Below are 23,273 nucleotides of genomic sequence, written 5' to 3'. Positions count from 1 at the left end.
TAAATCTACCTCGTGATTTTATCAGGTTTGGTCTGCTTTAGTGGGATATATAAAATCATACAACTTTAACAGTTCAAGAGCCCTTGAAGATCATCTGCTTCAAAACCCCATTTTACTATTCAAGAAAGGGAGGGCCAGAAAAGTGAGGACTGGCTACGGGTCACCATTCTGCTTGGTATCAAAGCTACCATGAGGCCACCCATGCAGCCATCCGGTCTCATTGCTATTTCTTCTGTACCCTCCTTCTGGTCGTCCTTATCAAATAGGGAATAAGAATGCCAGTGCCCTGCTTACCCAGTGCAACTGTGAGACGTAGGTGTGGACCCTCCCTAAAAGTGGAAACCTACCCAAATGCAGCTACTTCCCTTCGCTATCACTCCTTTCATCTGAACGTGGCAGCCAGGCTTGAGACAGGGTCAATTAGCATTCCAGGGTACAATTTCCAACCTCAAGAATGCAGACAAGAAAAGGACTGATCATTTAATCATCAATACTACTCCACGGCCGTCCTAAGTGCCACCGCCCTAGTCACCCCCCAAAACCACTCGATGATAGGAAAATAGGACATTAAAATTCTTTCCTTCAACAGTTAGTTCCTTGGACAGAATATGCACCAGGTGAGAATTCTCAGTTACCTTGTTATCTCATCAGCCAGCCACTGCTAAAGAAATGGTTCAAAGTAAAGAAGTCCCATATCTTTTGTTCGACAAAGACTTAACCTCCAAGGGCACCTGGGTGGCTCAGTCGGTTGAGCATCTGACTCTTGATTTTGGCTCAGGTCATGATTTCTCAGTTTGTGAGATCAAGTCCCACATTGGGCTCTGCGCTGACAGTGCACAGCCTGCTTGGGATTCTCTCTCTCTCTCCCTCCCTCTCTGCCCCTCCCCTGCTCTCTAAAAGTAAGTAAATTTCAAAAATTAAAAAAAAAAAAAAGATTTAACCCCAATCCCACTGCCTAAGTGAGCACCTAAGTTGTCTGTTTTATCTTTTATGGACATGATACTGAGGCCCAGAGGCCACAGACGCCAGAAACCTACAAAGCCTGTAACTTGAGAGGATCGATTTACCTGTCCACACTTCAGCTGGCACACCTGTCAGATGTTGGGGAGGGGCGGGACCACAGCAACCTCATGAACTGGTTTTCATGATTGAGCTGTGGTATGTGAAACATTTCGCACAGTACCGGGTACATGAGAAACATCTGAATGCTGGCCGTCATTACAACTCATAACTCAGTGAAAGGTTCTTGTATATAAAGGTAGTTCTGAAGGCTGAAAGGCTCTATACACAGCTTAAGGTTCTCCTGTTCTCCAGTACTTCCTGGTAATTACCAAACCGGTTTTGGGAGAAAGTTAAACCAGCAACAGAAAGAAACAGTTTGTAACCATGTAAGTCAATCATAAATCTTTAGGCGACATCCAAACTGGAAGCAGCAGGTCTATCAAATTAATTTCATCAGAAGGCTTGGTAGTGTTTTCCAATTCCCATGCTCTTGAAAGACAACAAGACGACCAGAATCTCTAGATTGACTTTACTATCCCGCCACCTCCCAACAGAAAAATAAATGCATTCCTAAAAATAACCAAACCTAAGCTAAACTAAAACTAATCCCTCAGGGTCAGAATAAAATATAACCACTAAGGCTCAGTTTCACAGATTAGCAAAACAAAGAAGTTTAAAAGAGAGGGAACCTGACTGGGCCAGATTAGGTTCACCTCCCAGATATGTCTTCCAGGCACAACAGGAACCTGGTCCTCCCGGACTGCACGACCCCTACACCTTCCGTTTGAAAGGCACCACCATCCAGTACTATTCAACGTACCAGGACCACGTAGAAGGCCTCCATAATCCCCCCTCACCTTTGCTCACGCAGTGCCAACAGGACACCCACAATTTAAAAGGTTTAAAAAAATCACTCAAATGGGAAAAGATGGAAACGTTAACTCAAGTACCTGAGAACGTCACAAAGCTTAAACGAGGGAAAGTCTGACAAAGTTTTGATGCTCAGGGTCCCGGTCTGTGGGTCCGTGGTTGCTAACTTCTAGCCGAGCTGATGCATAAGTGTTCCAACTTTACCCCTGCAGGAACTCCAATAATTTTGTTTATTTAAGTAAGGAGCCCTGAAAACTCTGGTCACACAGGTACCTAGGGTGCTTTAAAATGGCAGTAATCTCAAGTGGACAATCTCTATTTCTCATGGGTTCGGATCAGATGACACCCATTCTCAGTACTTCAAAAAGCATTATTTAGGACATAAGGCTCTCCGTGGTCTATCTTGACAGAGAAACCACACAGCCACGCTAACCATTTCTTCCTAAGAGCTTCATGGCGCAAACTGTGTGAACTGCCAAGATCCAATCATTAGGTGAGCCTGATAACAGGTGGTGGCCATCAAAGAACCAGAAGTCAACACACGTGGTGGTGAATGGAAAATGTCTACATCTAGACGGACTCAGGCTGGGCTCCGTACAGACACAAGACACTAATGGGTTGAAACTGAAATGAAGAGTAAGGAGATGAAGACAATGGATTCAAGCCCCTTTTCAAGAAGCTATATTGTGAAGGAAGAGAGTGACCCCTCCAACATGGTGCTACAAGGGGGTGTTTGGGGAGAGGAGAAAAGGACATGGCGGTGTATGCCTAGGAGAAACGTCACAAAGTAGGAGACAAACTCAAAACACAGGAAAGGTAAGTGATGGGCTTCTCAAGAGGTAGTGGGGAGTGGGATCAAGAAGGGAGGCGGACAAACTAATCTGGGAAGACATTTTTCACTAGCAAATGAAGAGTGGGAGTCTAAGCACTAATCTTGTAGGTTGGGCATTCTGCTTTCAAGAACCTGAAGCTTATCCATGATAGATTCATCCCTCTTAAGGATGATGCAACATTCTGTTCCCAGTCCTACTTAAGGAAAAAAAAAAAAATACTGGGGAAGGGGCGCCCAAGTGACTCAGTCAGTTAAGCCTCTGACTTCCACCATGATCTCATTGTTCAGGAGTTCGAGCCCCATATCGGGCTCTCTGGTGTCAGCACAGAACCTACGTCAGATCCTCTGTATCCCCCCCTCTCTGTCTCTCCCCCACACTCTCTCTCTCAAAAATAGAAACATTTTTAAAACTTAATTTAAAAACCAGTGGGGGGAAATGAGAGTTCTTTATACAAAGATTTACTGAGCGCTTACGGGGGAGACATTGAAGACACAGAGATAAGTATCACCATCAAGAGTTCACAATCTGGTAAGACAGTGAGGATTATAAATAGTTCCACACAGTAAGATGCCTGCCTTAATGCAAGCAAAGGAGAGGCGGGACCCAGTCACAAGGAACGAAGGAGCAGCCTGGCATTGTGAAGGTGAACTGCAGGCCCACAGTACTGTAAGGACTTTAGAATTCTAGTCGAGTCTTGGGCATTAAGGGAGAGTTTATGCTTGGTCTTGTTTAAAAAGGAAAAAAAAAGGCAGGTTAAAAAAGAAAAAAAAGATTAATCTAATAGAAAGCACATCTGTCTTAAACATGGTCCTGGAGATGAATAGAACACTCGTCAATTTCTCTTTGCCTCTTCGTGAGAAAAAAGCTGGGAAGCACTGCACAATAAGACAAAGGATGCTTTTAAGTCTTATCTTGATGGGAAATGAATCAATTTAATTAGACTTAGATTCAAACAGACTTAAAAAAAAAAAACTTTACCAGTTGCATTAAAGAATCTCTATCACACTTACACCTCTGAGGCCACTCTAAGTTCCCTTCGATTAAATTTAAGGAGGGTTTAGACTGAAGGGCCGTCCCAAACACAATCTACAACGCCCTGTTGGTCCAGCCCACCCTAAGAGGCCATCACAGAAGTGCATGTGCAATACAAGTCCGTACTCCAGGTGCTACAATTGAAGGAAGGAGCAAAACAAGGGTCTGTGACCTCAAAAGAACAGACCTTCTAGACCTTCTATGAGGCCAGGTCACATATTCGGAACGAGGTATTATAATTCCGAAACGTCCTCATATGGGGAGTGAATTTAATTCACAATCACATCCTGTGCATTATTCCCTGTACTAGGGATGTGGGAAGTGGGAGGCAGGGGGCTTGGGGAGCTTCGATGACGCCAGGGATTCTCTACTTCTCCCCAGCCTCGGTAGGCGGCGTGCTTATTCCTCTTTTACAGGGACATCTCGACTGCAAAGACCATTCTTAAATAGGGAGGAAGCAGCGCTTTTTCACGTAGAGCTAGCAATTATGCCAAAAGATTTCCTTTATGCTCATGGCACTGTCATCTAAAAAGGTTGAGCAAGAACTCTAAGATTCTAAGGGTCTGGATAATTTAGCTTTCTTTGTATAGAATATAGAATTCTGTAGACCTGCCCCACTCCCACAGGGGCAGGTTGGAACAACCAACCAACCAAAAAAAAAAAAAAAAGATTTCAAATATGCCCAATTCAAACACTATGTAATTTAAACTTGAGGCAAAATATTGGGGTGGCGGAGAAAGGGGGGGGTCAAAAGATGTATATATTTTATTTAAACTAAGAACAGGAAGGTCAGTCATCTGAATTGATAAAGAGCTAAAAGCAACTACCAAGTGCTTCCTATAAGAGCCGGTTCAGGCTCACAGCCTAGGATACAGAAAATCTCTTGTCCTGGTCTGCCCAACATGCCTGTCACTTATAAAGTCAAGAATATGACAAGGATGCCCATCGTCCAGCCTCCATTGTCCCACCCCATCAGCAAGAAAATAATTTTTAAAATGTTATCAGATGAGGGGAGCCTGGGTGGCTCAGTCGGTTAAGCGTCCAATTCTTGATTTCGGCTCAGGTCATGATCCATCACACGGTTTGTGAGATGGAGTCCCGCAACGGGCTGTGCGCTGATCACTGATGGCACAGAGCCTGCCGGGGATTCTGTCTCTCCTCGTTGCCCCTCCCCCACATGCACACACATGTTCTCTCTCCCCCTCAAAATAAACTTAAAAAAATTTTTTTTAACTTAAAATGTTATCAGATGATTAGAAGGTCTCTAAAAATCTCAAGGGTATCAAGTGGGGAAAATGGTATTAGAAAATAAAAGTGTACAGAGAAGGTGGTCGAACACAAATGAGTTTTGTAAACACATCAGATTTATAAATTTTTTTTAATGTTTATTTATTTTTGAGAGAGAGACGGGGGGGGGGGGGGGGGAGAGAGAGAGAGAGACAGCGAGAGACACAGAACCCAAAGCAGGCTCCAGGCTCCGAACTGTCAGCACAGGACCCGACATGGGGCTCGAACTCACACACCACAAAATCATGATCTGAGCCCAACTCGAATACTTAACTGACTAAGCCACCCTGGCACCCCAACATGTCAGATTATATTAAACTTCACTAATAAGCACAATGCAAAGTAAAATAAGACTTTTTTTTTTTTTTTTTTTTAACTAGTAAGACCTCCCTCCCACCAAAATTCCCAGAGCAGGTATATACCTGGGAAACTAGGCCTCTCCTCATTCCTCCACCATTTTATGTTAATAATGCATTACGACCAGATTTAAATCTCTACTTTAAATCTAAAACAATGGGTTTAAGGTACACTCAGGCAGGGGGCTCCACCAGAGTGCCAGGCCCTTAAATACTGGTTTGGACAAGCGCTCACTGCTGTTAGGCCCTTTCGGCTCACTTGGTGCCACAACATACTGCTACAACCTAACTGTCCTTAACCCCACGACCTGACATTAAATCCACCTGCAGCACATCACTCCCTACCTTACAAATGGTCACTTGTCTTGTCTCCTGTGAATAAGGCCCCCTAAAGCTCTCAGCTACCTAAATGTCTCCTCATTTTCATCCATCTTTGCTCCACTTAAAACACTCCCTCCCTCCCACGTGAGGCAGCTGTCCCCAGTGTGTCCCTCTATTCTTTGCTCTACTTTTGTGGCAGTGGATGCCAGCTGGTCAAGATGGTTAACCCTCAGGTCGCTAGGCTACTAGACAACAAGTTCTCAACCCAGGTGACATCAGACCTGCCTGCAGAGGTGTGAACAATACCAACATCTAGGCCTCATTCTGGAACAATTCAATCAGAGCAGAGGTCTGTGGCCCAGGCATCTGAACTTTTAATGCTCCCAGGTGACTCAATGCAAGGTTGAAAAGCCTCAACAAAAAAATCCACCGACCAGATTACAGGAAAGCTGAGAGAACTGCTCCCCTCAACCCCTGGGGCTGGGATGCAGAGCCTGGGGCATCATTCACACAAACATCATCACTACCTATACAGGTCACGGCATGAAAGTTCTTGGAAAGAATTGCTATAAATAACGGACGTGATTATGTACCACAAGAGATCTGAGACACACTAGGTTTGGAAAGGTTTTGCGCCTGGCAGGTGGACGTGAGGGAAAACAATGGTGGTCACTGAACAAAAAGGTCTATGAGCCCCTCTCACAAGGTTTTCCTAAGCCAGTCTTACAAATTTCCCTTAGAAATGCCTCTAAGAATTTCTACAAATCCACCTGTTACCCCCCACTCCCGCCTTCCACCCCTGCCATCTCTAGCTCTCTTAGCAGAGCAGAGCACAGCAATGGAGGGAGATGCAGGTTAAATCACATCACAAAGAGCCGGTGGTCAAGTCCGGTAGGAGAGATACTGGACAGCTTAAGGGCAAGAAATGGAGTTCCAGAAAGGGATACAAGCATACAGGACTAGGATAAAACTGGTCTGACGGCCAAAGAAAAAGTCATGCCCAGAGATAAAAAGTCACAGAAACCCACCTAAGTCTACAACAAACAGTAGGCAGTGAATAACTTTGTTGAATGAATGCAAAAGCAAGCCATTTTTAAAAACAGGATGGGAATCATCAGAAATGCCACTAGAACTAAACCACATGCTACTAAATAACCAATGCATCAAAGAAATCAAAGACGAAATCCAAGAAGAGCTGGAGACAAATGAAGGCGGCAACACAATGATCCACCAAAATCTTCGGGACATAGCAAAAGCAGTCTAATAGGGGAGCTTACAGGGATACAGGTCCACCTCAAGAAACAGGAAAAAATCTCAAATAAATCCAAACTTGCACCTAAAGGAACTAGAGAGGGAAAAAAAAGAAGCCCAAAGTTAGAAGAAAGGAAGTAATAAAGACCAGACCAGAAATAAAGGATTCCAAAAGAAACAATAGAAAAGACCAATGAGACCAAAGTCCTAGTTCTGTGAAAAGATAAAATTGATAAACCTTTAGCAAGACTCGTCAAGAAAAAAAGAGGACATATATAATAAAATCAGATATCAAAGAGAAGTAACAACTGACATCATAGAAATATAAAGAACTGTAAGAGATTACTGCAAAAACATTAAATGCCAAACTGGACAACCTAGGAGAAATGGATAAATTCCTAGAAACATACAATCTTCTAACATGGAGTCAGAAAAAAACAGAAAATCTAAACAGAGTACTAGTAACAAAATTGAATATATAATTAAAAAACTCCCAATAAACATTCAGAACCAAACAGCTTCACAGGTGAATGCTACCAAACATTTAAAGAGTTAACAACTATCCTTCCCACACTATTCCTAAAATTAGAAGAGTAAGGAAAGCTTCCAAATGCATTCTTCAAGTTCAGCATTATCCTGGTACCCAAACCAAAGAAAGACATTACAAAAAAGAAAAGTAAAGTACAGGCCAAAATCCTTGATGAACATGTGTGCAAAAATCAACAAAATACCAGCAAACTGAATTCAACAATACATTAAAAGGATCATTCACCACAATCCAGTGGGATATATTCCAGGAATGCAAGGATGGTTCAATATCCACAAGATCAACATGATACACATTAACAAAATGAATGATAAAAATCAAAACATCTCAGTAGATGCAGAAAAAGCATATGACAAAGTACAACATCCATTCATGATAAAAACTCTTAACAAAGTGGGTTTACAGGGAACATCCCTCAATAATAGAGGCCCACAGCCCTATTTATACGTGTGTGTGTGTGTGTGTGTGTATAATACAGCTACATATTAATAAATATTAATATAATGACAAACCGACAATGATGAACAGAAAGCTTTGCCTCTAAAATCAGGAACAAGACACTGAGGTGACTCTTACAATTTTATTCAACATAATGGTGGAAGTCTTAGCCACAGAAATCAGATAAGAAATAAAAGGCATCCAAATTGGTAGGGAAAAAATAAAACTGTCATTATTTGCAGATGACATATTATATAGAAAAAGTCCCAAAGACTTTACCAATAGTAAATTGGAACTAATAAATTCAGTAAAGTTGCAGAATACAAAATTATCATACAGGTATCTGTTACATTTCTATACACTAATAATGAAGTAACAGAGAAGAGAAATAAAGAAATCCTTTTTACAACTGCAGCAAAAAGAATTCCAAAGAATAAATTTAACCAAGGGGATAAAACTTCTGTAATCTGAAAACTGTAAGACATCGATGAAGAGGACACAAATGGGAAGATAATTCCACATTCACAGATTGGAAGAATTACTATTGTTAGATGTTCATACAGTCCAAAGCAATCTACAGTTTCAAAGCAATCCCTATCAAAATACCAACAGGGGGCACCAGGGTGGTTCAGTCAGTTAAGCATCTGACTCTCGGTTTCAGCTCAGGTCCTGATCTCATGGCTTCATGAATTCCAGCCCCGCATCAGGCTCTGTGCCGGCAGCATGGAACCTGTTTGGGATTCTCTCTCTCCCTCTCTCCCTGCCCCTTCCCCACTCATGCTGTCTCTGTCTCTCTCAAAATAAACAGACGTAAAAAAAATATATATATATATACCAATAGTATTTTTCATACAACTAGAATAATCGTAAAATTTGTACAAAATCATAAAATACCCCAGATAACCAAAGCATCTTGAGAAAAAAAAAGGACAAAGATGTAGGCATCACATACCAGATTGAGAACAATTTTAAAACGATTTTAAAACTACACTTACCGTGATGAGCCCTTAGTAACGTGCAGAATTGTTGATTCACTATACTGAACACCTGAAACTAATATAATACTGTATTTTAATTATACTACAATGTTTTTTAGAAAAAGTATACTACAAAGCTACGGTAATAAAAACAGTAGGATACTAGCACAAAAATACACATAGATCAATGGAACAGAAAAGAGAACTCAGAAATAAACCCATGTTTATATGCTCAATTAATCTACAACAAAGGGGGGAAAATATACAATGGGGAGAAGACTTTTCAATAAATGTTGAGGAAACTGGACAGATACATGTGAAAGAATTAAACTGGGCCACTTTCTTACACCAAATGCAAAATTAACTCAAAATGGATTAAAGATCTAAATGTAAGACCTGACAGCATAAAATTCCTAAAAGAAACCATGGGCCGTAATCTCTTGGACAATGGCCTTAGTAATGTCTTTCTAGGTATGTCTCTTCAGGCAAGGGAAATAAAAGCAAAAATAAACCATTGGGACTACATCAAATTAAAAAGCTTTTGTACAACAAAGGAGACCATCTACAAAGTGAAAAGGTAACCTAATGAATGAGAGGAATATTTGCCAATTATATATCCAATAAGGGGTTAATATCCAAAATGTATAAAGAACTCACACAACTCAATACCAAAAACAAAAACAAAAAAAACCTAATAATTTAATTAAAAATGGACAGAGAACCTGAATAGACCAACACACAAGAAGATGCTCCACATCACTAGTCCTCAGAGAAATGCAGTCAAAACCACGATGAGATGTCACCTCACACCTGTCAGAATGGCTAGTATCAAAGGACAAGAAACAGTGAGTGCTGGCAAGGAAGGGGAGAAAAGAGAATCCTTTTCCACTATTGGTAGGAATGTAAACTGGTGCAGCCGCTATGGAAAGCACTAGGAGGCTCCTCAAAAAATTAAAACTAGAAATTCCATATGATCCAGTAATTCCACTGCGGGGTATCTACCCAAAGAAAACAAAAACACTAATTCAAAAAGATATATGTACCCCTATATTTACTGTAGCATTATTTACAATAGCCAAGACATGGAAACAACTTAAGCATCCATCAACAAATGAATGGATAAAGAAGATGTGGTATAAACCATAAAGTATTACCCAGCCATAGAAAGAATAACATTTTGCCATTTGCAACAACATGGATGGATCTAGAGGGTATTATGCTAAGTGACATAAGACAGAGAAAGACAAATACTATATGATTTCACTTCTATGTGGTATCTAAAGAAAGAAATGAACAAAACACAGAAACAAACTCATAAATACAGAGAACTAGTGGTTGCCAAAGGAAGGAGGGGCAGAACAGGTGAGAAGGATTCAGAAGTACATCCAGGTATAAAATGTTACATGGGTAAAAAGTACAGCATAGGGAATATAATCAATAATATTGTAATAAGTTTGAATGGTGACAGATGGTGACTGTGGGGAACACTGCATAATGTATAGAATTGTCTAATCACTATGTTGTACACCTGAAACTGATAACATTGTATAGAAACTATACATCAATTAAAAAAAAAAATACATTACTTTGGCAAATATCAAATCCCATTTTAGGTCTCTTCAAAACAAGATGATGTCATCTGAAAGACTGTTTTTCCTTTTCTTGCCCAGTTTTGATCTCAAGGAACTTTTTTTTAACCTTCCCTTTTATTAAAGATTTATAAGATTACAGTTCACTAGGGAACATAATTTCTTCCTATATACAATTTACATAGTTTTCTTTGTATTTTTAAACCAACGAAATGAATAATGAAACCCAAATATTCACTGCCATAAGAAAATGTGGTCAAGAGGCACCTGGGTGGCTAGTCAATTGAGCATCCAACTCTTGATTACGGCTCAGGTCATGATCCCAGGGTTGTGGGATTCAGCCCCACATTAGGCTCCATGCTCAGCATGGAGCCTGCTTAAGATTCTCTCCCCCTCTCTGTCCCTCTCCCCACATGTGTGCGCTCTCTCTCTCTCTCTCAAAATAAACAAACATGTTGAAAAAAAAGAAAGAATATGTGGTAAATTTATTAAAGTTGGATACTAGAATCAACTTAAAAAAAAAAAAAAAAGAATGCCAGTACAGAACAGTAAACATCAAAAGTAGATTTGGGTCTTTGGACAGACCCCGCTGTATGGGGAAACGCACAGATTTAAGCCTGGGCTTGCAACTTACAGAAAGGAAAAAGAAGACCAGAGCACTGGGGGGAGGGGTTGTTCCACAGACTTCTTACACCAATCCCTAAATTTTCCTTTTGTTCCCTTCAGACCCTGAGCAGGAGGGAATGGAGGACAAGAAATGCTTCCCTGGGTGAACAGCCCAATATCTGCCATGTACTCAGCATGGTACTGAAAAGTGGCCTTCTGTGAAATGCCCACTCCATCTCTGTTCACCCCACGCCAACACGCAGGATATTCCCCTACCAGAAATTTCTGAAGTTTAGTCATGAAAAGAAAAAACAAAAAACAAAAAAAACCTTGGGAGAAGATGCTTACTTTCTCTAAAACTCTCTCCTCAGACTAAAATTGCACAGGAACATTAATGCAAGCTAAACCACAAAGCATGAAAATTACATTAAGTTTTAAAATAAATTTAGTCTGGCAACAATTAAAAACTCATTGAGCAAGCCTGCATCTATAGCTTCCTTACCTTACCTTTGCAAAAACTTCCTTACCTTTGCAAAAACTGACTTAACAAGCTACTAAAATGTAAAAGAGCTCTGAATCCTAATTTTTGCCTATTTACAAGGAAAATGTTCACCCAACAATAAATTAGCTGTGTCTTCTGGATTGAAGACCCCTCCATAGGAATGCAGCCAATAAAGAAAACAATGGCTTTCAGACAGGCAGCTAAATAGCAAAGAATAATAGTAATAAATCACTGATTACATACACTAAAACTTCACACTGTCATTTTCTGACTTTCCAAGAGCTTTTACTTCTGGGTTTTTTTTGGGGGTGGGGGGGTTGTTTTGTTTTGTTTTTTGGTGTGTTTTGTTTTTGTTTTTGTCTGTTTTTTAAAACCATCTTTACAGGCTCCTGGGAAAAGTGGATGAACTGGGACAAGGATCTCCAAACATTCCTGTGCTCTTTTGTTCCTGGTATTTTAATTTCTGGTTTGTTGCCAAACCCACCAACCTCTCTCACACACTCCTGATGCTGGAGCGCTCCAAGCAGGCAAGAAGCAACAAGATTCAGAGTCTGGATCATGTAAAAGCTTCCCATCCTATTGGAAAAAAACTTAAGGTTTGCGTTCATGGACCAAACGCCTAAGTCTGCCCAAAATTCTGAACTATTTCTGAGCAACTTGCCACCACGCCGCCTTATGTGTGCAGTCACCAGACACATAAGATCACTTATGTCAAATGTAACTGTAAACAAATTTCACATACCCTTCTTGAACTGGGGATCCTACGGCCATGAAACGCGGACCTAAGTAAATAAGTGTTCTCAGGGCCCCTGGGTGGCTGCGTTGGTTAAGCGTCTGACTTTGGTTCAGGCCATGATCTCACAGTTCGTGGGTTTGGGCCCAGTGTTGGACTCTGTGCTGACAGCTGGGAGCCTGGAGCCTGTTTCAGATTCTGTGTCTCCCTCTCTCTCTGCCCCTCCCCCACTCACGCTCTGTCCCTCAAAAATAAATAAAACATTAAAAAAAAAAAACTAAAAATAAATAAATAAGTGTTCTCATTTGCTATAATAGGGTGAAAATCTGAATTCGCGCCCCTCTTCCATCCCTCCACTGTCCTTTTGTCATACCACATATACAGTATTATCTTTGCCAGTATGACTCATGCCCATTAAGAACAATTCGCACCCCACAGTCCAGGCACGGTATTAAGACAGGTTTCCCAGTCCTTCCCTTCAAGGGTACGTGCTTTACGAGAGCAAGTGTCATATAAAGTGTCACAGAGGGACATGGGAGCACAGTTAGTTAAGCACTACCTGGCTTCAGAGAAGGGACGGATCCAAAGCCAGAAGGGTGACAAAAAAGTTCACAGCAGCTGAGCTGGATTGTGAAGGACCCAGCATTTACCAGAATAGGATTTCCAGGCAAGAGCGACAGACTTACCCTTGATGCACAGGAAACCAAGTCAGGGGACAATGAGAGGCACACTTGGGTTACGCAGAGACTTTGCACATAGCACTGATCCTTAGACGAAAGAATCACGTCTTACCTTATCCCTGAACACCCCTAGCACCCAGCCGAGTGCCTACAGTATTAACAGTGCCTCAACTGATATGCATGTGAAGAAAATATAATTGGTGCCAAGTATTGGGAAATCAGGCTACAAAAGATTTGGATGGCCTCGAATTCAAAGATAAAAACCTAACCCTTGACACACAGAACTTCAGGCCACAGCCTATGCCTCTGGCTCTGTGGCACTGCCCTGGCAAGAAGCAGCCGAGCCAATCCCAACTATTTACACCTCTGGGCTGAATGCAACTGGAGAAAGAACTGTGGTCATCTATGTGCCTTCGAATTTGATCACAAGGCAGAAAAGGACACAACTCCACTCTGCTAACTTTTCTACAATCCCCAGCGAGCGAGCTAGCTCTCCCAGCTTCCAAAGGCCAGCCTCCTGTTTCTCCTTCCTCCCTCACCCTGCCTCCACGTCTATGGGAACATAAAAGAACCCCCACTTCAACCCACCTGCACTCCCAAAGCCCTCCTGCCTCACCACCGACTTCTTCGAGAACAAACAGTGCCTGTTGCCAGCAAAACCCTGTGCCTACGCTTAGCTCATCTCATCTTCCATCCACCGTGTGCCCCACACCCAAGTTACTGTCCAGCTTACTCCGATGTGCTCTCATGGTCCTTTGCTCCTAAGAAACCTTCCTTTTCACCGAAATTCTTCCTCGTCTAGATGCTACCACCACCATCCTCACTCACCCCCTTCTCCCTTGAAGCCGCCCCAACCTCCCTTCGTGGCCTCCGACCCCCAGAGGGCACCAAAGCGCCAAGCAGGCCAATCCAGTGCTCAGCCCGTTGGCCTTCCTGGTCCTGATTCCCCAGCATCTCTCAACACGGGCACCCATTCCTTCCTTCAAACCTGAACTTGCCTTGGCTTCTACGACCGCATGCTCCCCCCTCTGCGTCCCCCACTTCACCAGGCTCCGCCACTGCTCCAGGGAGCTTCTGCCTGGGCCACACCCCCGCCTCCTCCTCCCCACCCGCACACGCTCCCCTACTCTAACTTGACCTCCACCACACCTGGGTGTTACATACCTGGTACAGACCAGTGGTTCTGAAAACCACCTCCCTGCTTCAGTAGAACCACTCCGTCCCCACCCCTGTCAGTAACTCCCCGATGCCCGCACAAAATCCAATCTTTCCCTTCCCTCAGGCCTTGCTCAAGTCCAAACTTCTCCAGGAAAACAGAAAATCTCCCAGGGCGTCCACAGCCCCAACTGATCTCCAATCTTTTCAGACTTCCTAAAGCATTTAAACAGTTGGCAGTACAGGATTTATTACTTAATTACAGACAGTCTGCAATTGTTCCCTAAATGCTGCTTTTGTGCAAATCCTTTCTTCCAACCAGGTTTAGGTTTCAAAACAATACAGCATTCCTTTTTGTCTCCCTGACACTGAGCTGGGCACACTGGTTGATGTCTGTAATCAGGTCTTTGATAGCAAAAACAAACATTTTGTAAAGTAAAAACCAAACCTTCTGCATTATCTGATTGTTTTAAAAAGTCTGAGAAACATCTAGACATTGTCCCTAAGGTACGATTCATGACAAATCATAAATTTAAAAAAAAAAAATTACCTAGAATCTCCATGTAGCATTATGGGAAAAAAAATCTGAAAAGCAAGGTAAATTTGTAAAACTTTCTATAACTGAAGTCCTCATTATTTTTAAAACTTAAAATATCAAATAAGACAGGAATAAAGTTAATAACTTATATTTCAGGGCACCTGGGTGGCTCAGTTGGTTGAACATCCAACTTTTAGTTCAGGTCATGATCTCCAGGTTAGTGAGTTGGAGCCCCACATCGGGCTTGCAGCTGCCAGCCTGTCAATGCAGAGCCAGCTTCAGAACGATCTTCTGTCCTCCTCTCTCCGTCCCTCCCCCCCTTACAGTCTCTCAAAACTAAACAAACATTTTTAAAAAATAGTAATATATATTTCCAACAAAAACATTAAAAGTCAAATTTTAATTCAATCTGGCTGTAAATAATAAATGCAATTTACTCCATTAATACAAAAGACTACATGACACATGAAACAAGTGTGGTCACGCGGAGGGTTTCTGCTGGACCTCTCCATAACCAAGGCTATGAAAATAGATGTTGTTCACGAAGATAGCTGAAGGGTCTGAGCTCTTGGCTATGGTGAAGCCTAGTTCATTCCCCAAGGCAGAAATTACCTAATTTTTCATTATTTAAAAAAAGAAAAAAATTCTATCCTATCCTTGCTATCCTTGCAAGCCCCATCAAATTTCCTTGCAGCAGCTGAAAATGGTTGGCCACACCTAAGGAATTAAAACTCAAACCAGAACCAGAAAGCCTGTCTGTCCTTGACCAGGCACATGCGGGCTCCCCTTGGACCACTCCAGGGAGTAGACACTTGCCCTTGACATCCAGCAATATAAACTGCACCGCATAGCAAGCCAACACTGCACCCTCCAAGCCCATGGGCATGGGGTGGGAAGTAGGGAGTCTACCACAGACCAACCCCGCATTTCTTCCCCCTCATCTCATCACCTTTTTCATTCACAGGTATCCATCTCATCCTTCTCGAATTGGCTCAGGATCCTCAGATCCTGGATCCCACCAACTATGTCCCAAAGGGGCTTTGGTTGCCCTCCTCTGGGTTCTTTTGCTACATGTACACTCCAGGATTAGAGCATTTACCATACTGTTCTGAATTCATGAATATTTCTCTCCTACTGCCTGTGTGTTCCTAAAGAAAGACCATGCTTTATTTATATTCTGTAGTGAGTTCAATAGTATGCCCTCAAAAGAGGTCCAAAGCTCTAAACCCCTGGTACCCCTGAAAGTGATCTTATTTGAAAAGAGGGTCTTTGCAATGTAATTAAGTTCCATATCCTTGGATGAGATCATCCTGGATTTAGGGTGGACCCTAAATTCAATGACTGGTGTCCTTACAAGAGAAGGGGCAGTATGTGAAACACAGAGACACCCCGGAAAGAAACAACATGAAGACAGGGGCAGAGATTGGCACTGGGGTGGCACAATCCAAGAAAAGTCAGAAGACCCTTCCAGAGAAGACATAGCTCTACTGACTCCTTGACTTGCAACTTCCAGCTCCCAGAATTGTAAGAGAAGAAATTTGTTGGTTTTATGCCACCCAATGTGTGGTAATTTGCCACACCCGGAGGAAATTAACACCTAGTCTAAACCTCAACATGCTGCCACTACCTAGGAAACACTCAAAAACAACAAAACACACACACACACACACACACACACACACACACACAACTGTTGAACTAATAAGATGATGAAAGCCTTGGGGGGGGGGGGCAATTAAGAAAGCATCTGAACTGCACATCAGGAATCTGGGACATTGACCCTGATGCTCAATCACTATGGAACTTGGGCAAGTCACTTATCCCTGCAGGACTCTCTGATGTATTCCCTAGCAAAATAAGGGAACTGGTCCGATAGAACTTGAACCAATGTAATCCACAACATTAGCTGATTTTTAAGTGAATTATAATTTCTCCCCATTCACTACATTCTATTATTTTCATCTAAAGAGGTTTCAGGTGCAAAAAAATATTGGATTAATAGGACATCGTAGGGGCGCCTGGGTGGCTCAGTTGGTTAATCGTCCGACTTCAGCTCAGGCCATGATCTCACAGTTTGCGAGTTGGAGCCCCCATATCGGGCTCTTTCCTGCACGCACGGGAGCCCGCTTTGGATCCTCTGTCTCTCTCTGCCCCTCCTCCACTAGGGCTCATGCTCTCTCTCAAAACTAAATAAACGTTTTAAAAAATTATGACATTTTAAAGGCACTAAGAATTCTTTGAAACAGCTTAACTGATAATGTGCTGAAAAGTGATTTTCTATGACACCATCTTTTTTTTTTCTGCAAAACGAAAACAACTTACAAATAGCTGACTTAATACAGCTGAAACTGTTGACATTCTGAAAAACTCGACCTAAACTTGAATCAGCTGGAGCACCACCGATTCAGAACCCAAATGTATGATGACTAATTTCCGCAAAGTTATAAAGGGATATCTCCAACATGGGGTTTTCGCTGCTTGACTCAAGGCTGTAATTAAAGGTCCCATCCCAAAATTTCCACTTCAAAGAATCTGGGTAAGAAATAAATAAATACAGCTGCTGCCACTACCAAACGGTCAGTAAACGAGTCAAAGAAAACTATTTTATCCATTTTCATGCCTCCATAGACAAAAACACATTTTCCCTGTGTTAAGCCTTTCTTAATTCAAACAAATGGAAATGAAAGAACAAAGGTTTTAGTAATGAGGTTTATACTTCTCTTACCCCCTAGCCTCCTGCTTAATTTGGGTTAAATTAAAAATCGTACTTCAAGCTTTTCATAAATCATGCTATTCCCCCTGCCTTCCTGTTTTTACAGTGGTAGCCTTGATTCTTTTTTAGGAAACGAACCAAAAGAACGGAGAGGAACACGGGACGGAGAGGAACACGGGACAGAGAGGCTCACGTTTCAGTTCGACAAAATATCCCTTAGAAATACTTGAACTTTTCCAAGCCAATTCATCGTTCAGAAAATCAAGTCAAGATTCCAACTGTCCAGCTAGCATGGGCAGAACCACGCCTGCAAAACTGGACCGTGTATCTGAGCACAAATGGGAGTCCTGAGACCAAACACTCTTCCTTCCAGGTCGGAAACTCAACTCAAATATCAAGTGCCTCGACATGGGAGGCTCAACAAACCCAGTTTTCAATTCCAAAATTCTCGGGTTTTTAAGTATGAGCGCGCAAACACATGAAACCCGGGCTGGAAGGTGCACGGTTCGTCTCAAATGTATTTCACGCCCTTAATAACAAACAACTCCATTTTAAAAGGTGTTCTTTTACTCTGTGATAAAACTAAGGGAGCGAAACGCAAGGAAACAGTCTGGGGGTTAGGGGATTGTACACACAGGCGTTCCAAGTCCCAGTGTTGTTTTGGTATTCTGCAAACTATTCATGCAAACCGCATGGAAGTGTAAGTTAATGTGCAGAAAAGCTGAAGGACCGGCGCTTCTACGGAGCGCCGTGTTCTCTGGAAGCCCAAGCAAAAGATGGGCCATCTACAACTTCGCCGACTGCATGTTTACTTGCATCCTCACGTGGCACCGCGCAGCCACAGAAGCGCTGCGCCGGGACAGCGCGGGGCGCGCCAGGGAACCCGAAAACTTTTACTTTGCAAACTAGCGGAACTGGAAAGCGGCTCCGGGGCGGATTCACTTGCCTTCCCCGAAACGCGCCCCTGCCAAGCCAACCCCCCCCCCCAGCGCCATCCCTGCCTGCAGCTTCATTCACACAAAGGCGCGTGGGTGCCGGCAGCACCCCTCTCCAAAGTTGCGCAGAGAGAGGCGGCCAGACGAGAAAGCGCCCCAGGGAGGGGACCCGAGGCGAGGGCTACTCACAGGGTGACCGTGCGGTTGGGCAGCGTGTCGGGGGGCAAGACCTGCGCGAGCTCCAGGCTGCTGCACACCACCTTGCCCTCGGCGGCGCCCGCCGCCCTGCCGGCCCCTCGGGGCCGCCCGTCGTGCTTGCAGCCGGGGGGCAGCGCCGCGGCGCAGCCGCCGCCTCCCAGCAGTGCGAGCAGCGCGAACGGCAGCAGCAGCGGCAGCGGCGGCGCGCGGCCCCGCCGGCGCCCGGGCGGCTCCATGCTGCGCGCCGGGGCCTGCGGGCCGAGCGGCGGCGGGCTGGCCTAGCGGGCCGGCCCGGCGCCCGGGCGGGCGGGGGCGCGGCGCGGGCCCGGCGGCGCCCGGAGCCTCATGGCGGCCGGAGGACGGGCCCTCCTCGGCGCCAACATGCTCCTTTGTCCGCTGCGGCCGCGCTCGGCGTCCGGGGAACCGCGGGGTCACGGCCGCGCGGGTCCCAGCGCTGCTCTCTGGCCCGGCCGGAGCGCCGCCTCCTCCTCCTCCCTCGCTGCCGCCGCCGCCTCCCCCGGCCACTGCCCGCGGCGGCTCCTCCCCGCCCGCGGCCGCCGCCACCGCCCCTTCCCCTCCTCCCGGCCTCCTCCCCCTCCTTTCCTCCTCCTCCTCCTCCTCCTCGCGGCTCCCGTCGCTTTTGCGGCTCGGGTTAGGAAGAGCGTGCTCCGGGATCTGCGCTGCCCGCCCTAGTCCGGGACCCGACCCCCGGCCCGGTGCACGCCCGGCCCCCGGCCTCGGCCTCCGGGCAGCAGTTGTGAGCGCCCCGCGAGAGTCCGGTAACTCGTGGAGAGGGCGGAAGAAAGTTCTCGTCCAAACTCCAGGCACGGTAGCCACTCTCTCGCTGGATTCCCTCGGCCGCCCTGCAGACAAAGCCGCCCTGTGCGCCCCTGGAGGCCGCCCATTCCGCCCGAGGAGCCCCGGCCGGAACGTGGAGCGAGGGAGACGAGCAAGGCTGTATTTCCTCCAGAAAGAAAGGAAAGGGCAAGGGCCCCCAAACCGAATATACGTTCCCACCTCATCCCCGCCCCCCACCAAGGGATTTCACGCCTTCTCTTGGCACACGGTAGCCTCATTTGTCCCAAATGCCCCAGAGCAAGAAACAGGTTCCCCTCCTGGTCCGGGGACTCTCTGAAGCTGTTTCTGGCCTTCAGCAACTCCAGCTGTGAACCCTGGGAAGGATGCATCGGAGTCCCGCCTGACCAAAAGCCTTTTGAAAGAAATTTTCCACTGACAGCAACCAGTTAGATGTAACCAGTTAGAGCAATAGTGACCAAACTAGTCAAGAAACCCCAGCTGAATCCATCACTCTACGATGTGGAGCTGCCAACCCCACCCTAATATTTGCAAGGGCTAACATACTCTATGTTTAAATACTCTATGTTTAAATATTTACAAGAAATATGTCAAGCTAACTAAATATAATCTATTCTCTTACCTTGAGAAACATACCTTAATAACAACCCACAAGGCCAGGTGTGTGTACAGAGATCTCAGAGGCCTTCAGTTCCACCCTGAAATATGGCGGGGAGGAAAGAGCCAGACCCCCAGCACTTGGCCTACGCACTTCCACACCCTTTGCTTCCTGTGCCAGCTCCATTCATAAACAAGCGGGCTTTCTGCACGTGTATGGATACCGGAGCCCATTCAACCAAGCTCTGTCCACACCCTCAAACAGCCACCCATTGGCGTAGCATTGCCCACATCAGTTGTTTGGTCTTTCCTTGGGAGGACAATTCTGGAGAGAGGCCTGCTGAACACCTGGAAGTAGCCTTGGGAATTTTTGATCAGTGAATTGAAGGATTCTGGGTACCTTGGACAAGGTCTACAATCAGGAAGGGGACCCAGGCTCTTGGGGAACACATCCCTTGGTCTTGGGGAATTTTTCCCTTTGGGGAGGTGAGCTAAAATGGTGGCCTCTAAAATGCAGAACCCGAGGCATTTCTTGTCTGGGTCTGGGGCCCCTGCAGAGTTTATCCCAGGGACCAATTCCCAGAAATCTATGACTAGAACTTTCGCATTGGAAATAAATGATATAACGTACAGTCTTGCAGTCATGTTTGAATAGCACTTCATCTGACCAACATTTTTTGAGATTCAACCATATAAACCCAACAGTATCCATTGCTAATAGTACATTATGTGATAGAAATATTCCAGGTCTGTGTTGTCCAATATGGCAGCTGCAAGTGGCTGTTTAACACGTGATATGGAGCCTGTGTGAGGTAAGATAATTTTTCATTTTGTTTAATTTTAATTAATTTAAATTTGAGTTTAAATAGCCCAAGGTGCCTAATGGCTACTCCAATGAACAATGCAGATTTCCACACTGATGGCTACAAAAAGTGGCAGCTCATCATCAGCATGAAGTAGCTTTCAATCTGTAAATCAGCTAGAAGGCAAAGAAAAAAAAAAGCCTCTGTGTTAAGTAGGCAAAGTTGTTTACATTTCTTTTGAATTTATATAAAGAACTATTATCCACTAACAAAGGTATTATCATCATCCCTTTTCTTTATAAAAGTAAAAACTTCTTAGGGCACCTGGGTGACTCAATCAGGTAAACATCTGAATCTCAATTTCGGCTCAGGTCATAATCTCAAGGTTTGTGGGGTCGACAGCAACAGCACACAGCCTGCTTGGGATTCTCTCTCTCTCTTTCTCGCTCTCAAAAATAAATAAACAAACATAAAAAAATTAAATACTTCTTACTGTGGCAAAATGGAAGTTTTTAATAGTCATGTTACTATTGTCATAGCTACAAATTGTCATTTGAACTTAGAATCTGTGCATATTTTCACATACTTTATGTCAGTCTATAGTTGAAATAAATATGCATGTCTATTTTGAAATTTGCCACAAGCACTAACATCAATTTGGTACATAGCCTCTGTTTACTTCACTGCAGTTGAAAAAGTTATATAAAGTATAGAATTTAAGAAAAAGAATCTCAAGTGGGGGGCACCTGGGTGTCTCAGTCAGTTAAGTATCTGACTCTAGATTTCAGCTCAGGTCATAATCTCACGGTTCATGAGCTCGAGCCCCGAGTTGGGCTCTGAGTTGGCAGTGTGGAGCCTGCTTGGGATTCTCTTTCTCCCTCTCTCTACCCCTTCCCAGCTCTCTCTCTCTCGGTAAATAAACAAACTTAAAAAAAAACTCAAGTAGTATCACTCATCCAAGGAGAAATACAGAGGAAATGAAATGTTTTACTATATGGACAATTTCAGCCATTCTTGTACAGGAATCACTCATACTATCTCTGAAAATTAAAAATCATTATAGATCACAAGCTAGTAATGTATTAAGGCTGGGAAGAACTTTAGAAAAAATATCTCTCAATGCTGTAGTCCTTTGAACCACAGGACCCCTTGTTATTATCATTTCTGTACCAGTATGGGTTTGTAAGGAAATGGCAAGAAGTCCCTTCCACATGTACAAAAAATAGAGGATGATACTGTCTGAAACTTACCATCACTTACCCTGCTTCAGATCAAAAACTGTGCTTTAATTAGGCCCAGGCCCGACAGCCTCTTGGCAGACAGGTCTATCTACTGCTGATCCCCCCTCAGGCATCATGAGCATCATAGGATTTGAAGTTGTAGGACTTAAGAGATCCTTTCAAAATTTTCACTGTGTTTGTGATTTCCCACTTTAGAACATCCTATAGAAACTGAGAAATTGCTCATTAACCATATTCATGTACCCACAGTCCAGTAGTAAAGCTATGTTGCACCAACTGTTGCTTTAAGGATGGTAGGTGGACCACATTCCAAAGCTTCTATGCTGCCAATCTTGTCTTGGTATATTATGTAAGGCTTGTGGGAGACACCAGAGAAACACTCCAGAATACTTTGTTTCTCCTCCTAATAGGGACAGTGTATAACTATGTATGTGTGAATATGTAATAAATATGTGTGTATATACACAGATGCCACCCTGTTTATTGTTAACAATTTATTTTACATGCTTTGTCTTCTTCCTCCTCTACCAAACGATTAGCTCCTAGAGGCTTTTCCAACCGCCTTCTTAAATTACGCCCACCTCTAATCACTCCCTATTAAGTTACTCTGAAATCTGGACCAATCATCTAAACGGAGTCTAGATAACATGGCTTGTTCAAACCTGAAGATAGCTACCTTTTAAAATTTATTTGTTTACATTTTTCTGTCCTTAGTCTCCCACATGACACCAGCTCTATGACACTGTCTTATCTCCTTTTCATCACAGACACTTGCTTCTGCCAAGCATCCATTCCCAAATCTTTTCTCCCTTAGAGACTGAAAAAGCTAATCATTTTCCCAGCCTCCCTTGCCCAAACTTTTGGTGACCTCATTCTAGCCAAAAAGAATCAGAAGTTATGCTGTCCAATATGGTAGACATTAGATACATGTGAGTATTTAAATTTAAATTAATTACAATTAAACTAAAAATTCAGTTCCTTCAACATGCTAGCCACAACCCAAGTGCCCACTACCTATATGTGGCTGGTGAATACCATTTTGGACAGCACAGACTATAGAATAGTTTCAACATCGCAGAAAGTTCTCCTTGTCAACACCAATCTGAGAAGCCTGTTTACAGAGAAGCCTCAGGACAGGAATTGTCTGTGTGACAGACTTTTTCTTTCTTTCTTTCTTTCTTTCTCTTTCTTTCTTTTCTTTCTTTTCTTTCTTTCTTTCTTTCTTTCTTTCTTTCTTTCTTTCTTTCTTTCTT

At 43.7% G+C, this 23,273-nt stretch overlaps 1 protein-coding gene across 1 annotated transcript in view; it reads right to left on the bottom strand.

Moving 5' to 3' along the window:
- ADGRA3 (adhesion G protein-coupled receptor A3) overlaps window positions 1-18,915 on the bottom strand; it is a 134,415-nt gene extending 115,500 nt beyond the window's left edge. The window contains exon 1 of the mRNA XM_027046573.2: window positions 18,555-18,915. Coding sequence (XP_026902374.1) covers window positions 18,555-18,799 — 245 coding nt within the window. The 5' untranslated portion in view covers window positions 18,800-18,915. The remainder of the gene's footprint in view (window positions 1-18,554) is intronic.
- Window positions 18,916-23,273: the final 4,358 nt, after the last annotated feature.

This window comes from Acinonyx jubatus, chromosome B1 (assembly GCF_027475565.1).
Source record: "Acinonyx jubatus isolate Ajub_Pintada_27869175 chromosome B1, VMU_Ajub_asm_v1.0, whole genome shotgun sequence".
NCBI classification, from domain to species: domain Eukaryota; kingdom Metazoa; phylum Chordata; class Mammalia; order Carnivora; family Felidae; genus Acinonyx; species Acinonyx jubatus.
Note: the sequence above shows the minus strand (reverse complement) of the source record. Positions and strands in the feature narration are given on the sequence as shown.